Source organism: Aedes albopictus, chromosome 2 (genome assembly GCF_035046485.1).
Source record: "Aedes albopictus strain Foshan chromosome 2, AalbF5, whole genome shotgun sequence".
NCBI lineage: Eukaryota > Metazoa > Arthropoda > Insecta > Diptera > Culicidae > Aedes > Aedes albopictus.
Window position 1 is genome coordinate 261,857,286 of NC_085137.1, and position 20,130 is coordinate 261,877,415.

At 40.1% G+C, this 20,130-nt stretch overlaps 1 protein-coding gene across 3 annotated transcripts in view; it reads left to right on the plus strand.

The window, feature by feature from the left end:
• The window catches only part of LOC109414485 (ras-specific guanine nucleotide-releasing factor RalGPS2), a 40,949-nt gene extending 21,528 nt beyond the window's left edge, over positions 1 to 19,421 (plus strand). For 2 of the 3 annotated variants that reach the window (XM_029872372.2, XM_029872373.2), the window contains exons 7-10: positions 7,802 to 8,053; positions 12,608 to 12,703; positions 18,662 to 18,994; positions 19,056 to 19,421. In XM_029872372.2, coding sequence (XP_029728232.2) covers positions 7,802 to 8,053; positions 12,608 to 12,703; positions 18,662 to 18,994; positions 19,056 to 19,308 — 934 coding nt within the window. In that variant the 3' untranslated portion in view covers positions 19,309 to 19,421. The remainder of the gene's footprint in view (positions 1 to 7,801; positions 8,054 to 12,607; positions 12,704 to 18,661; positions 18,995 to 19,055) is intronic. The other variant, XM_019688337.3, reaches the window with a different exon arrangement.
• Positions 19,422 to 20,130: the final 709 nt, after the last annotated feature.

A 20,130-nucleotide genomic window follows, 5' to 3' on the forward strand; every position in this document is an offset into this window, starting at 1 on the left:
TTCTTCCGGTGTAAACCCCTGTCGATCCGCTAAGGCCTAGGGAAACAGGCCGGCGTTCGTGGAAGCCACTTTGACCAAAGCTAGCACAATCACCGAATCCCAGATCCGACGACCAGGTTCAGCAAAAGGGCTCAACCACGTGGAAGTGACCCCGTAACCGAGCATCTACGTGTGTCTGGTAGCTCAGCGAGTGGCCCTAGCCAAGCTCCCTAACGCTACATCCACCATCCAGAAAGATTCGGCATCTCCGTAGTTCCACCGGTCCACAGATCCTGAGAACCTCCAAGTGCTCCTGTAGACACCGGCCGGTCAGGTACAAATAGGTTAGGTACATCACACTACACACTCACCCACACAAAACTGTACTGGATAGGACAATATATGGTATAAATTGTAACCCACTAGTATTTTCATTACACCCCCACATATCCGAGGTCTGATTAGCCGACTAGGTTCCACTCCAGCCGACCTTGAGACCAGAGAGGTGCTCCAGATCGCGCTAGCCAGGAAAAGAGGTTGTTGTAGAACCCGGCCACACACGACGAGCCGTTACTCTGCCAAGCTTGCCGAGGTCTTTTGTCCTGGTAGCACGTGTGCTACCCTACCTACTAGTAACAATGTATGAACAGAAAGAGTATCATCTGAATATCTTCCATTAAAATTACTTTTGGTCAACATTGTAAAATATTTGAATGAATGCGACGAATCTTCTCGGAAGTAACCTCAAGACAATGTTTAGGAATTATCAGAAAGCAACATTCACTTAATGTCGAAACCATATTGATTTAGCTTTGTTTATTGAAAAAAAAACTAGAAAAGTTCTAAAAATAAAATACCTAGTAGATAAATTTCGTGGAAAATATTCAAAATAATTGAGTAAAATCTGAGTTTTTTTTAAGAAATCGGAATAACGTAAAAAACACATGATCAATTTTAGATACCTTAAACAGTGAAATCTTGATAGCATTAATCCTGTTTGCTATTAGCCTTAGGCCTTCTCGGCGCCCCTCTGAGGCTGGCGCCCTTGGCGGGGGCCAACCTGGCCAACAGCACGCTACCAGGGGTGGTAGATCCTACCCTCTACGCCCACCCAAACATGACCACCTGCGCGCCATCTGCTGTTGGTTCTAATTTGTAAACATCTTTTGTTTAGTTGTTTATAAACATCAACAATAGTAAAAACATTAGCGTTTTTCTCTTCCTTTCGATGCTGATGCTCAGGTTTTTAGATAATTATCGAAATGTCTTGAGTTGTAGTGTTAAATTATCCTCATATTAAAGCACAAGAACCGCTCTGGGAGTTTTCAATTTTCAACCGATTCCCGCACTCGAAACAAAACGAAAACAAAAACAAGCGGGAGTAGAGGCAAATATTTCATAATGGCAAAAACAAAACACTGATTTTTTTCGGAATAAAATTTTTCAATATAATCTAAAAAAAAGGTGTGGGATTATGCTTGAATCACATGCTGACTTGCTTTTAGCATGATAAAACGGTGTTAAAATCAATTTTGCGAACGAAAATAGATATTTTCTTGGTTGGCCGTTACGTCCTTCTAATGGTACTAAAATTGAATAGAGGGTAGGCGCAATTTGTTCCCAGTTGACAGCCAGCTTACTCCCCTGCACGCTACGGCTCTGATTACAAGAGGGCACTTTGTTGTTAAGTGAGCCGTGTTGCTAGTAGTTACTGTTTTTTTTTAAACCTCGTGTTGTTGGCGATCAAGAATAATTATTTTTCTTACTTTGGGTACTGTTTTTTTTTGTTTTTATTAACGTGTAGGTATTTTAACATTGAGCAAATTCTACACTTGTGTACTGTTTTTATTCCGAACATGGCATAGTGAAATGAAGTGTAAAGCGATAAATTGTGGGCGTAATTTGTTAAATAGTGTAGTTCTCATAAAAATTAGCAAAAATATCATAACATTTTTCCTTTTTTTTCATTTTCTGATACATGAATATTATCGCAAATTTCTTACCTTGGTATTTGGATACGTTGGATGGAAGTATGTCTAGGAAATGCAAGCGAGAAAAAATGGCTTATTTTTTAACTTATTCCTTGAAGCACAATTTGTTTAAAAAAAAGTCCACACAGAGAAAAAAATCTACTCAGGGGCTGAGTTGGTCTTACTCAGAATCGAAAAAACCTTTGTTTTCTTACTTAGTTTCCGTTAAAAGTAGGACAACCCATTGCCAATGGGTTGTCCCACTTTTAGCCGAAGCTGAGTAAGAAAACAAAGGATTTTTCGATTTAAGAAGGCCAACTCAATCATTGATTAGAAATTTTTCTCGGTGCACAAGTTTTGATTGATTTGCATTTAAATATTAAAGCATTGTCCAGTTAAAATCCGAGAGCAAAGTATAATTTATTGTGACACCCTCAATGATCATAATCATTTTTCTGAAGAGGCTCAAAAATCGTCACGAGCTGGAGATATACAGTGGTATCAAATATAGTATATTAAGACTTTACCTACTGTTCATTCAATCGCAGCTGTAGTAAATTAGTCTATTGTAGTACTGTGGTAGAGCATAGAGTTCTCACGCAGCGACTATCGGTTCGAATCCGATGGGCGGCAATTTTTTTTTGCTCAAGCCTACACGCAGAAAAGTATATATTAAATTCAAAAATAAACGACTTTGAAATATATAAAAAAAATAATCATTGATCCACGGCCTAAGTGCGATTTTCATTGAATCAATGACTTTTCAGTATTAGCTTCAAAGCACTTTTGTTTTTGTTTTTAAGTCGAGCTTTCGTTAGCCGGATCGTAAATTCAAAGTAAATAATATTTTATTCTAATATTTTATTTATTTGAAACAAATACATCGCTACTTTATTTCAAAAGCATTTTTTTTGAAACAATAAACACATATTTTAGAAATAAAGTTAAAATATATTTGTTTTAAAAATAATATTTTTTTCAAAAAGATCGTCAAATATTTAACCTGCTTGGACTGAATATGATCTAATAATTACTGAGGGCATGTGATCGTCATGCTCTCATTAATTATAAGATTATATTCAGTCCAAGCAGATAATCCAATAACAAATCAAAATACTTTTAGGAAACAATATTCACATTTCACATAATTCACATAATTACTTAATAGAATAGCCTTGATCTGTCTATCTGTCCTTCTGTCTGTCTATCTGTCTATCTGTCTATCGGGCTATCTGTCCTTCTGTCTGTTGGTAAATTTTGCAAACAAGTGCTTGGTATTGAGATAATGACCAGGGGTAGAGGGTTAGGGTAGAGGGTAGGGTAGAGGGCTAGGGTAGAGGGTAGGGTAGAGGGTAGGGTAGAGGGCAGGGTAGAGGGTAGGGTAGAGGGTTAGGGTAGAGGGTAGGGTAGAGGGCTAGAGTAAAGGGTTATGGTAGAGCGTAAGGTAGAGGGCTAGGGTAGAGTGTAGGGTAGATGGTTAGGGTAGAGGGTAGGGTAGAGGGTAGGGTAGAGGGTAGAGTAGAGGGTTAGGGTAGAGGGTAGGGTAGATGGTTATGGTAGAGGGTAGGGTAGATGGCTAAGGTAGAGGCAAATATAGTATATTAAGAATATGGCCCACTCTGGCGCAGAGTTGGCGAACGCATTTTACCGATAGCAGCGCCGCGGTTGACTCGCGGTCGAACCAATTTAATACCGCAAACCAGCAGGTGACTATGATTGTGAAGAAAATAGGATAAACAATGAAAATTTTGAACGAGCTCCAGACGTCATTTTCTTGGTGCTCCAAAGTGCCAAGTCCAAGTGTATGGGATGCATGAATGCAATTTAAATGCGGGAGTCAGTAATGTTCAGTTAAACATATTAACGAATTACGATTAGAATCGAGACTCGCTTGCATAAATCCCGAGCATGACCCGACCCAGGGTAAGCCACAAGTTTCTGGTGGGGACATCACCCATACCATATCGGGATAAGCAACTCCAGCTCATGTTCCACAGGGGATTGCGACAACTTTTTATAGGATATTGTAACATCAAGTTGTGAGTGGGGTCCTAGGTGGGGTCAGATATAAATGCGATATTTTCCTAATTCGCTTTGATGAAAATGCCAACACCAAAAGAAACAAAGCATCGGCGTAACCAGAACGATTCTCAACAGAGTAAAACCCACATCGCTACCGATATCTGTAACGGCCCTACTAATTAGATTTAGCAGGTATATCGAGAATAGTTAATATCAACACGGTTTAATGCTAATGTCGTAGTTATAGCGCAGATCGAATGTTGATGACCACCACGTGCGGAAGCTGTCCGGATCTCATTCCGTGCATTGACCGATGTCGGATTTAGAAAACTTAAGATAATCCCTGTACACACGGAAGAAAGTCAGGATTTACGCTCCTTTTCACGAAAATTGAATATTGATAACTTTGCTTTAGTTGCTGTAAATCTGGGCTACGTCAAACTACGACTCTCTCAACATTATATGACGTCTACAGCGCAGCAGAAAACCATAGCTACTTCGATTATTTTTGTTCAAATGGTTCGATTTCCCGTCGCAAGTAGCGCTGTCTTCGAACGAATCCGTTCGCCGATCGATAGTATGAGAAATGCAGAAGTGGGTTATCTTGTACTTAAAAATCTTTGGTGGTATCATCACGGATGTATATGGTGTTTATTAACGAAAAAACACTCAAATTTCACCTTTTCTGAATTTACTGAATTGCCCTTAATTTCGCAAGGAAGGAAAAATATTTGGCAAAATTTATTTGAAATCTATTTGAAATTGAGACAAATACGCCGAAGGGATGCTAAAATTTACTAATATTGACCAGATTTTTAAAGAGGTTTACACGGAAAAATGGAGAAAATATATTAAAAAATAAAATTAAATAATTTCAATGATATTTTCCTATGAAAGTACAATAAATTATCTTTGTTATGAGGACTTAACCTTTCCTGTTTGTATCTCTGAGAAAGTGATTTTCTCCGTCCGGTTTCTAAATATACAATGCCTTATTGGCAGCACTAGAGCATCGCCCGTATGAACTCTAACAAAAAAAAAGAAGGGCTCCCTGATAAAAATTTCCAATAATATCACCATAACTACTAAAACTAAACTATATATTTTCAACCACAATTTATATTGGATTTCTACTCAGTTTTCGTTAAAAAGAACAACCCCAACTTTTTGCTGAAACTAAGTAGGAAAACAAAAGATTTTCCGATTCCCGAGATGCGGAAAGGTGCCCGTTGATTAACAAAAGAGACGAAAAAGCTGTTGCTATGCAGGACAAAAGTTCCACTAACGCCGCATTGATGCCCAAAGATCGCATTGTTTTGAGCAGAAACTTATGGTCAACTCGATCGAAAGCGTGATCTTATGCGAGGTATGCACTTCAGACGGAATCGCTCAAGTAATTTTCGTTCAGTGCATTATTTTTCCGTGACCGGAATGGTCAAGAAATTTAACACAGCAAGCCCCATTTGATTTGACGTTTCGTTTCAGCTCCGTACTACACTGAACGAAAATCCCCGCCACAAATTGAATGAAAATTGCCTCATCCGAGCCCCATGCCTAAAATCAGATGATTTTTGGATTTTTGTCATTCAAGAGCTGATCTGACAGAATCAAAACAGACGGTAAGAAAATCATCCAAAGTGACCACTATAATCATACTATTCAGAATCAAAACAAATCTGTACATGGATGATTTTCATTCAAAACCCATTCAGTTTATCGGTTGAAATGAGAATGAAAATCCTTACGAAAGTATATAGACATTGTTCACTGCAGTCTACAATTTAAATTGATTTAAATTCTTAATTAAACAACTAATATTACAACCATCACAACAAGTTAGAAGAAATCTGATTTCAATTGAAGTCAATTTCGCTCGAACTCGTTGGCATGGTTTTAATATTAGTTGTTTGAAAAATAACAATAGAACAAACTTCGATGTATGTGAATTATTTTTTATTTGAATTTTATTGTTTTTATTATCAGAAATCTCATTTTATATTAATACACATTATAAATATATCACCATTCTGCATCACAGTCGAACACTTTTGCACGACGCATTTTTTTTCCGCGACCACTTCAACGTTGATTTTGCCATTATAAACTGTCAAAGGATGGCGCACCAACAGCAAAATGAAAAACAATCCAAAATTGAATTACTTTCAGAATGGGGAACATGCAGACAATTAGAATACAAAAAGTAAACAAGAATCCGTCATTTTTGTTCAGTAAATCATTCGATCGCGATTGTCATTCAGTTTTAGGAATCACCGAGTGAGCCCTGGGATTGAGCACACGATTGAATGACAATTCATATTTTAAGTTGTGGAGATTTTCATTCAGCGATTGAATGATTTTCGGTATGAAGCATAGAGGAAAATGCTTTCCGATGGTTTTTTGATGATAATCATTCACAACAAACCCCAAGCGAAAAATCATTCATTAATTGTGTCAATTTTAGTTTTATTACAGGATGATTTTGGTTCAATCGAAGGCAGTCAAATCATTCTGCTGAGAAATCATTTAAAATTCAGATTTTGCGGGTCTGTACCGCATTGAATGAAGAATCATTCATTGTACGGCGGGCGTTTTCGTTCAGTGTAGGATCCGGAATGAGCCATTTTACGAAGTGACAACAATGTTGATGATGATATTGGTTTTCACGGGTAATTGGACGCAACCTCCTGTCAAAATTCATTCATAAAATCGTCTCGTAAAATGGACTATAAAGCGACGCTTTATTATTTCTTGAGCGATTCCTTGCCTGAATTTTCCACGCATCGAGATAGGCCAAGAAATTTCTTGCGATCAGCGTACTACCCATTAATTAAATCCGATCAATTTTGCTGTTCTTCTGTTGGCCTTCAGATATGCGATTCTATCTTTCAAGGCGAGAGTAGCCTGGAAAATGTTTCTACCGGGGATGGAACATTTTGTTAACCCGTCAGTAGATTGTGCTGAGCTGATGCATCACATTTTCAAGCCGTTGGCGTTGTTTTAAAATTCAAGACAAGATTTTGTAGTCGAAATTGATTAAACTTATCGGCCGAAATGAACGAGCTGTTTCGCCCGCATCTCTTTTCTTGACTAACACAATCACCCCGTCAACGAATTGCGTAGAGATGTTGAATCGGATGGCTTCGTTCAGAACCAAATTTAATTCTCGGTGAATCACATCGAGATTATTAATTTCGCAAGAGAAATATTTGGCAAAATTTCTTTGAAATCCAAATAAGTCTGGTAGAGGGTCTCATGACACTAAAGAGATTACCCGATTGTGAGACAAATACGCCGAAGGGATGCTAAAATTTACTAACATTGACCAGATTTTTAAAGAGGTTTACACGGAAAAATGGAGAAAATATATTAAAAAATAAAATTAAATAATTTCAATGATATTTTCTTATGAAAGTACAATAAATTATCTTTGTTATGAGGACTTAACCTTTCCTGTTTGTATCTCTGAGAAAGCGATTTTCTCCGTCCGGTTTCTAAATATACAATGCCTTATTGGCAGCACTAGAGCATCGCCCGTATGAACTCTAACAAAAAAAAAAGAGGAGGGCTCCCTGATAAAAAATTCCAATAATATCACCATAACTACTAAAACTAAACTATATATTTTCAACCACAAATTATATTGGATTTCTACTCAGTTTTCGTTAAAAAGAACAACCCCTTAAGTTGTACAACTTTTTGCTGAAACTAAGTAGGAAAACATAAGATTTTCCGATTCCCGGGTGGGACCAACTCAGTGACCGAGTAGATTTTTTTTTTCGTAATTTCATCTTCGATTGAATAAAAAAGCCTAATCCTTATCTATATTTCAGAAAATCTCTGAAACTGGAACCTCTGCCGTCGTCGCCTTCGTCGTCGGCAATGAATGGTAAACACTCAAGCGCCAGGCAAACGAACTCTTCAATGTCGACTACCGACAATGGCCAGCATGGTCATCCATCGACGTTAGCCTCTCTAAATTTGTCGCCGGCAAAGTCAAGTTCCATGCGGTTCCCAACCGTAACACCGAACACGTCATCAGCAAAATTTATAGGCCACCGGAAGTGTCGGAGTTTGGGTACAAAGTAAGTATATGTTCACACCAGTTAAGCCCCTTATTGTTGTATACATAAACAGACACAAATCTCTAAGGATCTATAGAAAAGTCATTTGAACATTAATGATTTCAGAGTTCATCATATCTTCTTAATACGGTGTTCATAGATTGTCCAACCTTCACTTTTTGAACAACGATCGTAAACGTACCCATCATATATCCTCGAAGTGTAAAATTGGTAGACGTTCGCTCGGTGCAAATGCTTTAACTGCAATGCTTTTTAACTGAAAGTCCTTCAAATGTTACAAGTTTATGGTTATAGCACGACTATCTGTAAAAAATGAAACGTCAATAACGATTGCGATGTTTCTTGTATTTACTTTTGTTGCAGTGCGATTTTTTCGAATGCAATAGCCCATTTTACGAGCCGATTTTAAGCACTTTATGCGGTCCACAGACGACATCAATTGACATACACATTGATGGTTTGAAAAAAAAACACATCAATATATTGATGCACATATTGAGGAAATACAGAAAAGTTTGATCTCGCGTTACAATATTTCCTTTCTCAGTTCGATAACGGTAGCGGAGAGCAACCGAAGCGAAGCATGTTTTGTGCATGTCACCGTCATTTATTTCAATGAAATGAAAATCTGACAGGAGGTGGCGTCCTAACACGTGCACCAAACGCTTATAGCAAAGCAAAAACCAGCAGAATGATTTGCTGAATTTTCAACATTTTTTTTTGCTGGGATCCAGCACAACTTTGTGCCCTATCAGCAATTAGTATTGCTGAATGCATTCAGCATGGCAAAAACCAGCAAAATTTGATAGTTAGCTGTCAAAAATGTTTAGGGTGCACTTACTTACTTTACCGGTGGTCAGACTAAAGGGCTGTTTGCAGTTCAAAAGGAATTTTTCGGTCCATATTGGTGCATGGGAAATTCCTTGGCTGAATCGCCCAAGAAACCGTTTTTCCTCGATCGCAGTACTCTGTAGCGAAGAAATGACAATTCAAATGGCAGTCATTGTAGAAAGTTTCTGCCAGGAATCGGTCAAGAAATTTCTTGGGCGATTCCTTTTGAACACGATATTAGGCTTAAGGCCTGAGTGTCATCCGCTGTACGTAGAAGTCGGCTCTAGTCTACTCGGTCCATGGCTGTGTGTCTCCAGTTCTAAACTTTGCGAAAGGTCCGCAAATCGTACTCCACTTGATCAACCCACCTAGCTCGCTGCGCACCACGTCTTCTTGTACCGGTCGGATGACTCTCGAGAACCATTTTAGCCGGGTTGCTATCCGAAATCCTGATGACGTGACCCGCCCACTGTAGCCTCCCGATTTTCGCGGTGTGGACGATGGTTGATTCTCTGAGCAGCTGATGCAGCTCGTGGTTTATTCGCCTTCTCCAAGTCCCGTCTTCCATCTGCACTCCGCCCTAGATGATACGCAACACCTTTCGTTCGAAAACTTCGTTGGTCCTCTGCACGTAAGGTCCATGCTTCGTGCCCATAGAGGGCTACCAGTCTTTTTTTTCTTTCTAAACCATAGGGGGAAAATCTGCTCAACAGACACCCTAACAGGAAGGTTAGGGTAGTGTTAGGGTAGTGTGAGGTGATTTACTATTGTTACAACAATAGTAAAATCCAGGATTACTCTATCCTCGACCCACCAAAACACATTCCTATGGTCGCCAAACCCTTCGTCTCTCCGGAACCACCAAGAAGGCATTGCTTCAGAGAGGGGCTAGTGCACATCGCACCCTCAAGGTTAGCTGCGTAGCCTGCAGCAACGAACATCGATGACTCGCTTTGGAGAGTCCATCACGGTAGCATGCTGGCGCATAGCCAGTTTTCCGAGTGGTCCTCACCACTCCCTTTGTCCTCGGAAGGCGGGCGAGGTAAACCCCGCCCGCGTTCAACTGCTTGGCAGACATCAAGAACTGATGCCCACGTGCAACCCGATCTGACCTGCTGAAGGCAAGGGTATCACTACCCTCCAAGCCCTATCAGCTGCACCAGAAGGTTGCTGACAGCAGGGTCTCCACATGCCCCGACCGACGCCACGACAGCACCGCTACCGGGACTTCCTCTCCGCGGCCACTTAATTGCTGTAAGGGTCAATCTCGACCGCAGGGCACCGGTAAGACCTACGAAGCCGACTCCGAACCCCTGGACCACCTCTTGTACTGCATCTGAACTAGCCATTCTCCGAGTCCACGCGCCACCTCCTCTGTAGCTCCCAGACGATATGGGTGATAGCCGTTGAAACGGCGTTCCGGCCAAACTCATCCCTACACATCCTCTGGACCAAATTGTCCGGAGTTGTGTCCTCCCCGCATGTGGCAAGCATGCGGTCACGCATTGTGCGAAAACGCGGGCACACGAACAAAACGTGTTCCGCCGTTTTCTCTAAACCATTGCACACTGGGCATTCGGGAGAACCCGCATGTCCGAAACGGTGTAGATACTGTCGGAAGCAACCATGACCTGAAAGGACCTGTGTCAGGTGGAATGTAACTTCCCCATGGCCCCTATTAATCCAACTATCTACCCTCGGTATCAACCTATGGGTCCACCTTCCTTTGGTAGAACTACCCCACGCGCGCTGCCATTTGACCATAGAGGCCATCCTGGCAGTCCTGAGTATATCTCTTGTGCCGCGCATTTCGAGGTACTCCATGTCCTCACTGATAAGGATGCCGATAGGTACTATACCAGTAATGACGCAGAGAGCGTTGTGTGACACGGTGCGGTACGCACTCACAACCCTCAGGCACATAAGCCTGTAAGTACTTTTCAGCTTCCGTCGGTAGCATTTAGTACGTCTAGCGCAGTGCCTCACGCCGGGCCGCCATACCTAAGTATGGACGTAGCAACACTAGCCAGAAGCTTGCGCTTACTGGCGTAGAGCTATTGGACATCATCCGGGACAGTGTCGCAATAGCACTACCAGTCTAATAAGCGTTTTGTAGGTACCTAGTCAACTTCGTGTGATAGCAAACTTTGTCCGATCGTAAAATTCTGCGGAGTCCAAAGTAATCTCTGAATTTCTGCTGGTGTCGTTGGCGACGGTCACCAGTGAGCTCAAGTATTTACACGAATTATTCAACCGCCTCGATTTCATCACCGTCGATATAAATTCGGGGTGGCAGGCGCGGTGATTCTTCCCTGGAGCTCTTTGCCATCGTGTACTTTGTCTTCGACACATTAATGACTAATCCGATTTGCCTGGCTTCACTCCGTCGGATGTATGTTTCCGCGATCGTCTCAAATTTACAAGCTATTATATGAATATCATCATCATCAGCAAAACCAAGCAGCTGAACGGACTTCGTGAAAATCGTTTCACGCGTGTTTATCCCCGCTCTTTTTATGACACTTTCTAAGGCGATGTTAAACAGCAAGCACGAAAGACCATCATCTTGCCGTAACCCTCTGTGAGATTCGAAGGGACTCTAGAGTGTCCCTAATAGTTGAACTACGCACATCACTCGATCCATCGTCGGCTTGATCAATCGCATCAGTTTATCCGGGAATCCGTGTTCGTGCCTACTCTGACATAGCTGTTTTCGATCGGTTGTATCATACGCCGATTTCAAATCGATGAACAAGAACAAGTGATGTATGGGTACGTTGTATTCGCGACATTTCTGCAACACCTGGTGGATGGCGAACATCTGATGCGTTGTAGCGCGTTCATCCGTGAATCTAACCTGATATTGCTTCACGAACTCTCTTGCAGTCGGTGGTAGACGGCGGTATAAAATTTGAGAGTGTATCTTGTGGGCGCATAGTAGTGTGATCGCGCGATAGTTCCCGCAATCCAACTTGTCGCCCTTTTTGTAGATGGGGCACACGATACCTTCCATTCATTCCTCCGGTAATGCTTCCTCCTCCCAAATCTTGGTAATGACCCAGTGTAGTGCTCTCACTAGTGCTTCTTCAGCATATTTTGGAAGCCCGTTTGGTAGTTGATCTGCTCCAGCAGCTTTGTTGTTTTTCAATCGGCTAACCGCGTCTGTTCACCAAGGAAGTGCGGCTCAAACAGCGTCTGTTCTGGCATCCTGGCACGGCTGAGTAAGAAATGGTGAATCACGCCCAGCTAGCTACAAGGTGGTAGTCCCATCAGCGTGGTCGTGCCAGATTTGATTAGGACAGAACTGACACGATGGCCTTCCGACGAGACAGGAGTGTTAGCTTAGGCCCAATAAGTCACTCTTAAAAATCCATTTTTCTGTGTAGAAATAGGCACATATCACATAATTTATCATATTAATTTTGCTTCAATGTTAAATTATTGGTTGATAATGTCTTGATGGAAATATGTAATAATTGCAATAAAATAAATAAAAAAGAGCTGGTTGGACAATTGTACGGCACATCAAATACAAAATAAAATATTAGAAAAACGCTATTTAGGTATATATTGAAACACCATTCAATAAAAAGACCAATGTCGTCCAAACAATTATGCCTCATTCTTTTCTCACATCACGTAGTGTACTGCTCATTTTGTTAATTTATCTTGTATTTTTTTTACAATTGGTATCTACATTTCCCGTTACATTTTGCATACTAGATTTCGTAGCACAAGCTTGCCGCGAAATTTCCATAAACACTGTCATTGTACAACACTCATACCCAGTGGGTTGTCATCCGTTCGCTGCAAGTGTTGGTGAGTCATTTTGGTTTGTCACGTTTCTTTAAACACACAGAATAGAGAATTCTTTTGTAGAAGAAAAAAAAATTTATGTTCGGAGTGTTGTTAATTGGCTTATCAGTGATGTTTATTTGTTTTAGAATTTTTGAATTACTCGTAAACATTAAGCTGTTTGCATATAATAGCTGAACGGTTCAGTTTCAATGGGAATTTTTCTGCTCGGTACGTATGCTGCCCCCTCTCGCATACCAGTCATATTGACTTTTCATCACTTTTGAATTAACCTTAATAATAACCGTCATTTTCAACGTATTTTCAAAAACCATAATGAAAATTGCGGATTTTTATGCCAATGTGTGACGAAAACACCCAATCATGAGCGTCCTATATTGAAAGTACCCACATAACAGTCCCATTGTGGATTTCTGTACCCTGTAACACAAAACAATTTTGTGGTAAACATTATATTTTTTACAGCTATGCATTGAGATGCTAAGCAATCTGAGAAAGTTTCGAGATAATTATTCGAAATATTATTCAAAATAAGGCTATTTTTTCAAAGTTTTACATTAAAACGAATTTTCAAACTTCGAATGCCTTTTTCTCAATTTCTACTTTTAACAAATTGGACTGTTATGCGAGTGTGGCAGTATGGCAGGCGCTTACACAATAAACGGTCTATATGTGTTCTGTTCTCGCCAGGTAGCTTAGAAAAATGTCAGTCAAACATTGCGACAATTTCATAAAACAGAGATGCATAGCAAAGTTCCTGAGAGTTTTAAATCAATCGGCCCACGGCAACAAGTTTCCTTTTTATTCATTTTGCTGCATTTATTGGGGCAATGAGAGCGCAAGTCGGTCCAAAGCCGATGATAAATAACATTTTCATATGTGAAAGCTTTGTCAATGTGACTTTCCTATTAGGCAGTTCTCTCATTTCATGTTTGTCTTCAAAAGCTTGTCAAGCTTAGAAAATTAACGTTAATGAACAATGCATTACAAGGTTCTAATTTCCATAGAATGAGATCATTTATTCGCACTACAACACCATACGAGATAATATCACATTGGCTGATTGCGGTATCCGCATTCAGGGGACGCGTCCTGTGGATTTCGAAAGCCTCGGAGAATATTACAAACCTTCAATGGCATTCCCACATTGCCCATTCAAGGGTCTGACTGGGCCTATTATCCTCCCTCAATTTGTAGTATTGTCACCAACTCGGAATTATATTTTCCCGGCACATAGTGACCTCGACAAATGTCCGATATAATATGCAGCAGCATGATCAGTATAACTATATCAGATGACTTTACGATCTGAGTTTTACAGAACTGTTTGCCTTTGCTTGTACTACATTCAGCTATTCCAGGCATAACTGCAAAGTACATCGGCCACATGCCCGAAATCAAAGCTTCCTGAAAGATATATTCCAAGCCCAGGGACCACGGCAACAAGTTGCATGAAAAAAGTACATGCCTTGATAGCTTGTTGGCTACTCTTGTTGGCTTGTTGACATAACTCTACTACTGTCACAATGCTAATGTCCATATACGGTGGCTCCTCTGTTTACATGCGGTGAACCCTAGAAAAGTTTGCTTCATTGGTCCATTGCCTTCTTTAATGTCTGCGCAGATTTCCACCCGAATTTCGTTTGCGTTTGCAAGTAATGCTTAGTACGCAGACCGCAAGAAATGTCTTGGGCTATCTCGATGCGTGTAAAATTCTGTCAAGGAATCGCTCAAGAAATGAGCAAGCGTCGCTTTATTCCGGATCCGAGTACGGAGCTGAAACAGAACGTCAAATCAAATGGGGCTTGCTGTGTAAAATTCCTTGACTACTCCGGTCACGGAAAAATCATTCACTGAACGAAAATTAATTAAAGAGCTGTTTGCAGTTCAGAAGGAATTTCTCGGCCTACACAGTAAAACCGCTCAGCACTAAAATGTGTAAGCCCTACTCATAAGCGCATAATTTCCAGACCACACAAAAATGTGTTACAGTTACACATTCTCAAAAACAGCTCGTACACTCGTCTAGATGCGAAATGTCGATATTTTTTTTTGTTTTCCAAGGTCACTAGTAAACCTAGCTAGATTGCTGTACAATTTTTTTTTGCGAATTTAACGATTTTGCGGACACAGGAGCTGATTTTATGAATGTGCAAGGGTTACACATTTTTGGTGTAGTCTGGAAATTATGCACTTTAGTGCTGAGCGGCGTTAGCGTGTATCTAGATGCATGGGGAATTCCTTGCCTGAATCACTCAAGAAATCATTTTTCTTCGATCGCAGTACGCAGTTGCGAAAGAATGACAGCTCAAATGGCTGGCTCTGTAGAAAGTTTTCGCCAGGAATTGTTCAAGAAATTTCTTGAGTGATTCCTTTTAAACACGAAACCGGGCTTAATGGGTGGTACGCTGATCGCAAGAAATTTCTTGGCCTATCTCGATGCGTGAAAAATTCAGGCAAGGAATCGCTCAAGAAATAATAAAGCTTCGCTTTATTCCGGATCCTAGTACGGAGCTGAAACGGAACGTCAAATCAAATGGGGCTTGCTGTGTTAAATTTCTTGACCATTCCGGTCACGGAAATATAATGCACTGAACGAAAATTACTTGAGCGATTCCGTTTGTAGTGCATACCTCGCATAACACGGGACCTAAGGGAACGTTCATAAATTACGTCACGCTAAAATCGACCATTTTCAACCCCCCCTCCCCCCCTTTGTCACACTTTTTGTATGGGACCCCTGAACTTTTTGTATGGTTCGTCACACTTTGCTGAAGCCCCCCTCCCCACTCAAAGCGTGACGTAATTTATGGACGTTCCCTAAGGGTCTGTTCATAAACCTCGTAGACTTTTTGGGGGGAGGGGGGGTATTGTTGTATCTGGCCAAAATCTACGCCCCATACATTTTTTTTTTGTGTGTGGAGTGGACGTGGGAGTGGACCAAAGTCTACGAAGAGGGAGAGGTGGGGCATAGACTAATTTCAAGACCTCAATGTACCAAAGAAAACGATCAAATTTTCGGTGACCAGTCCGGTACCCAATAAATATTCATAACCGTGTATTTTTTTCCGTGTAAATTGCCTTTTGTGTAAATTTTATTTAGCGTGTTACACTGATCTGACAGCTCTGACAGTAAGGGACTAAACATAAATTACGTAAAGTGAGTACCGAGGATTGTTCACAATCTGCGAACTTGACTGCGGAAAAAATTGCGACCATGACGCCGCTGGGTGGGGTCTGAGATGGCAAAATTTTGATCTACGTGGTTTATGAACAGCCCCTAACCGCAAAGGCCCTTTAACGTTTGCATTAAAAAATGGACTTATTTCAAAGTGTGCTAGCAAAAAGTATAAGCAAAATATAAACAAGTTGATATTTTTGTTTGTAAACAGCATATAAGTAGAGTGACTGGAAGGGAGAGTGGCGTCATGTTCCCATTTTGACAGGTCTCCTGCTTGTTTGGAACAGGAATTTGTATGGATTTGACAGATGACCGCTGTTCCAATTTTGAAAGTTAAAGCCACTCTACATATAAGGTGACGAAGGGTATAGAGGTAATCACGTTCAAATGTATGCGTGCCTTTTTTGTAGATGTAGTTGTAAAACTGCGAGGAAAATATTTGCACTCTTGCCCCGGACGTTAGTTTTATCATTATTTACCCGTTTTACCCAATTCGATTGGGTAATACTTGCATATGCAATCTGAATAGCCTTTCAATCAGCGTGCACTTTTGTGTGAGGAAAAATTTGCGCTAGTGTTCGTGTGTTGAAATGTCACTTATCTCTATTATCGGCAGGCTTGTTCTCTTCGTCATGGGGGTTTTTGTGGGCCGAATTGTCTGAAATTTGGGCATATAACTCAGCTTGGTTGGGAAGGATTTGAGGCCAACTTTGAGACCAACAGGTTTCAAAAAACCCCCATGACGAAGAGATAAACTGCCGAAAATACGTAAGTTCCCCTATTGGTAATGCTAGAAAAATTGGTACAGGCACTTAAAGCCAGTTAGTGAGGATGTTGGTGACAGTAGATGAAAGAGATGAAAACAACCGTGCGGACATATTTTTCGATATTTTTTATCGTTTTGAGCAATTTTTCCATGAAAACTATTACATATTTAGTTGCGTATACTCCTCATTTCTCTTCTTCCTACTAACCAACCCTTCGAAATCATTGAGAAACTTGTAAGAAATAAAGATTCCATGTTACCCGAAGTGTAAAAAACAGCAAATTTCGACTTATAATTATGTCATGCTAATCGTCGTTGCAGATTCATGTCAAAATCATCAAAATCAGAATATCATCATCCCCATGATATTGGGTTTCTCATTAATGTTTAGACTACTGTGATAATTTGAGAATCCACTTAATCATCATTTCCAAGCGAAATTTCACACTAATCAAAGTTATTTTGTTTGCCTGACGTGCATCCGACGCCCCTGTCATGAACTCAACCAAACTTGTGCATGCCAGCCGCTGCGAAGTCGTGTGCGAAATTCAACTGTGATGATAATGAATTTCGGCCGAGTCTAAATGGGTGCAAATGTCGCAATATTTGTGAATGAACTAAGATATCCTCCGTAAACATTTGATACAATTGATGCAAAAGTTTAGCAAATTTTGAAGGAAATTTTGTTTCAGAAAGAAAATTATGATTTAACCGTATTTTCTTAATAGTGCTGCCCTACTTCAAAGCGCCATAATGTAACATGCTCACAATCATCCAAGTTTCCCATGTTTTTTTCATTAACCATGCATAGGTATATTCGTATAAATTTTTGAAAGATTTTATTTCAATAAAGCTTAGTGCTGAGTGCTTAGTGGAAAATCATTGGAAAAAAACACGGAATTTTTTAACACCGGTTCACATTTATTAGAATAACTTCACAATGAATGTATACATACATCGTTATGAAAATTGGAGTGGAAGTAGTAAACAAGTTTAGAACTCGGGGATTTTTTTCAAATGTGACACTCCAGTGTAAAAGAATTTCATGAAAAATTGGTGAAAAAAAGTCCATTTTTTAATGCAGCTGCAATTCCCCTTTTCACTTCAAGAGAGGCGTCATTGTCACATATCACAAGTGATCGAAGATAGGAGCATACAAATGTAAGAACAACTTCAAACACATCTCCATCAAACACTGCCTCAAGCACTAATTCCTCTAGGTCTGCCTCTAGGGCCTTCTAGCTCCAACAGGTCTTCCCCGTTTAACATAATGCCATTTGTCTTACAGTCGTGTAGCCTAATGTCGCTTACCATACAGTCGTGTGGCCTGATGTCGCTAAACCGTGTGGCATAACGGTCATTTTGAATAATATAATTTGGCTTGATAGTCGTTTGGCTTGCATGACGAACCATTGTGTCCTGCAAATGGGTATAGGTCATAAAATTCCCTGTACATTTCAGCTGAAAGTGCCATGTAAACATCTCATTGCGCTCATTGCTCATTTTTTTCGATTGAGGTGAAACTTCCAGAGATTTTCATTACCAAAGGGGCACAATACTGTTGGTGTTCCATAGAATAGGGAAGAAAAAGTTTGTCACCTGCTACACAAAATTGGGCCAGTCTAGTGCTCAGTTTTTGACTCGCTGAATATTCGCACAAATCGATATTCTGATATGCGATCAAATTCACAATCACTGATTTGCTAAAATGTTGCAGCATGTCTTGCTGTTACCTGGTGGTTTATTCTTAATGTTTGTCTGTGCAGCGCAAACTCTTGAATAACGCAATGCCCAACTTGTTGTCAGTATTTTGTTATGTATTTTTTACTTTGAAGGAATTTATTTCATATTTTTATCACATTCAATTACTTTGCAAACAGTTTGATTTTCAGCTTGATTCATTTCTTCAATAGATTCTATATTGTTTAACATGCAGCTTGCTATGAATATAGTGTAATGGGATCATTGGATCGATGTTATTGCGATACTTTATCTTCCATATTCTACCTTTCAGTATTTTCAACAAAATATCGTGTACTACAACCCAATGCTCTTCGAACACGATACACCGAACGGAATCGTTCGTGAAATCGCGTCATCTTTTGGATGATTCAGTACTGGAGGACAAGGTTTCAGCAGATACCACCTCGACTGGTAGCTCCGATGGGGTCATAGGGTTCGAAAGCGATGCCGAACTTGCTGCAGATATTCTAGGATTTCAAGGCTGTTTGCGGCGGAAAACTCTGATGAAACACCGGCGTAAACCCACTGTGTCATCGTGGCAACGGTACTGGGTCCAAATATGGGCCAATTCTCTAGTATACTTTGCACCCAAATCATTTAAAGGGTACGTCATCTGTTTCTAGAGGCACTGTTATCTTCAATTCAACTCTACATATCTATTCCAGAACTGAACGTTGTGATTACAAACGGGAACCATCAAAAATTTGTACCTTGGAAGGCTGGAACGTAGAAACGAAGGACGATACTCAAAGCGACACGTTCCAACTTGTGAACCATCAGCATGGGCACATCTATAAGTTCCGAACCGGCTCTTCAGATATTACTCTACTATGGCTTAGTGCTTTGAACAAAGTGATTTCTCAATTCGCAACGGATATTCCAAGCAAACCACCTGTTAATTTGATGTCTTTTGAATAGTGTAAACCTTTTGCATGTGATGGTGGGTCACTTGTAAAGAATTTATAGACTTTGATTGTTGTAACTTAGGCTCTCTAAAAATGGCAAAGAACAAAAAAAGCTTTACATTTTAATTTGATGTGTCCAAGTTATTTATCCGAAAGCATGCCCATCTTACACAAAAATCTTATTTGTTTTGCAATGTTTTTTTTAAATCTTAAACTAAATCATTTTCTAGTTTGTGCCATACTATCATCAAGCACGATAGTAGTTGTGCTGCCTTTCTATATGTATTCCTTAAACATAAACAAACAAACAAAAATAGCACGTCTATGTCTCGGTTCCTACAATGTAGTCATTTCGAGAATATCAATACATAATTTAAAACCAACTTAAACAGTAAACTACTCTACTACTTCCATGCAGGTTTGCCCGCACTAAGCGCATGAAAATTCTGCTCTTTGGATTTACACCATCAAGCCCATTATAAATTAGACATCTTTACTTCTTATCAAATAGAATGATGTTCAAGGGTCTGTTCCAATAGATTACCCGCAAGGAGTGCGTTCAATGTTGGTCAGCAGGAGTAAAATCATTTAATTTTGTATGGCGAAAAGCATTTGAACTCGAATTTCATGAAATGAAAAGCTTTTACCGAAAAAATATTTGGTAGGCACGAAACCGGTCATTGTGCACAACCGCTACCAAATATCTTTTCGAAATGTGTTCCACTTCGAGAAAATTGGCGAATTAAAATTAATTTTTACTCAAATTTGACAGTTCGACACCTAAACTCGACAGTTCACCTAAGGAAATAATTATCGAACTGTCTAGTTTTACCGT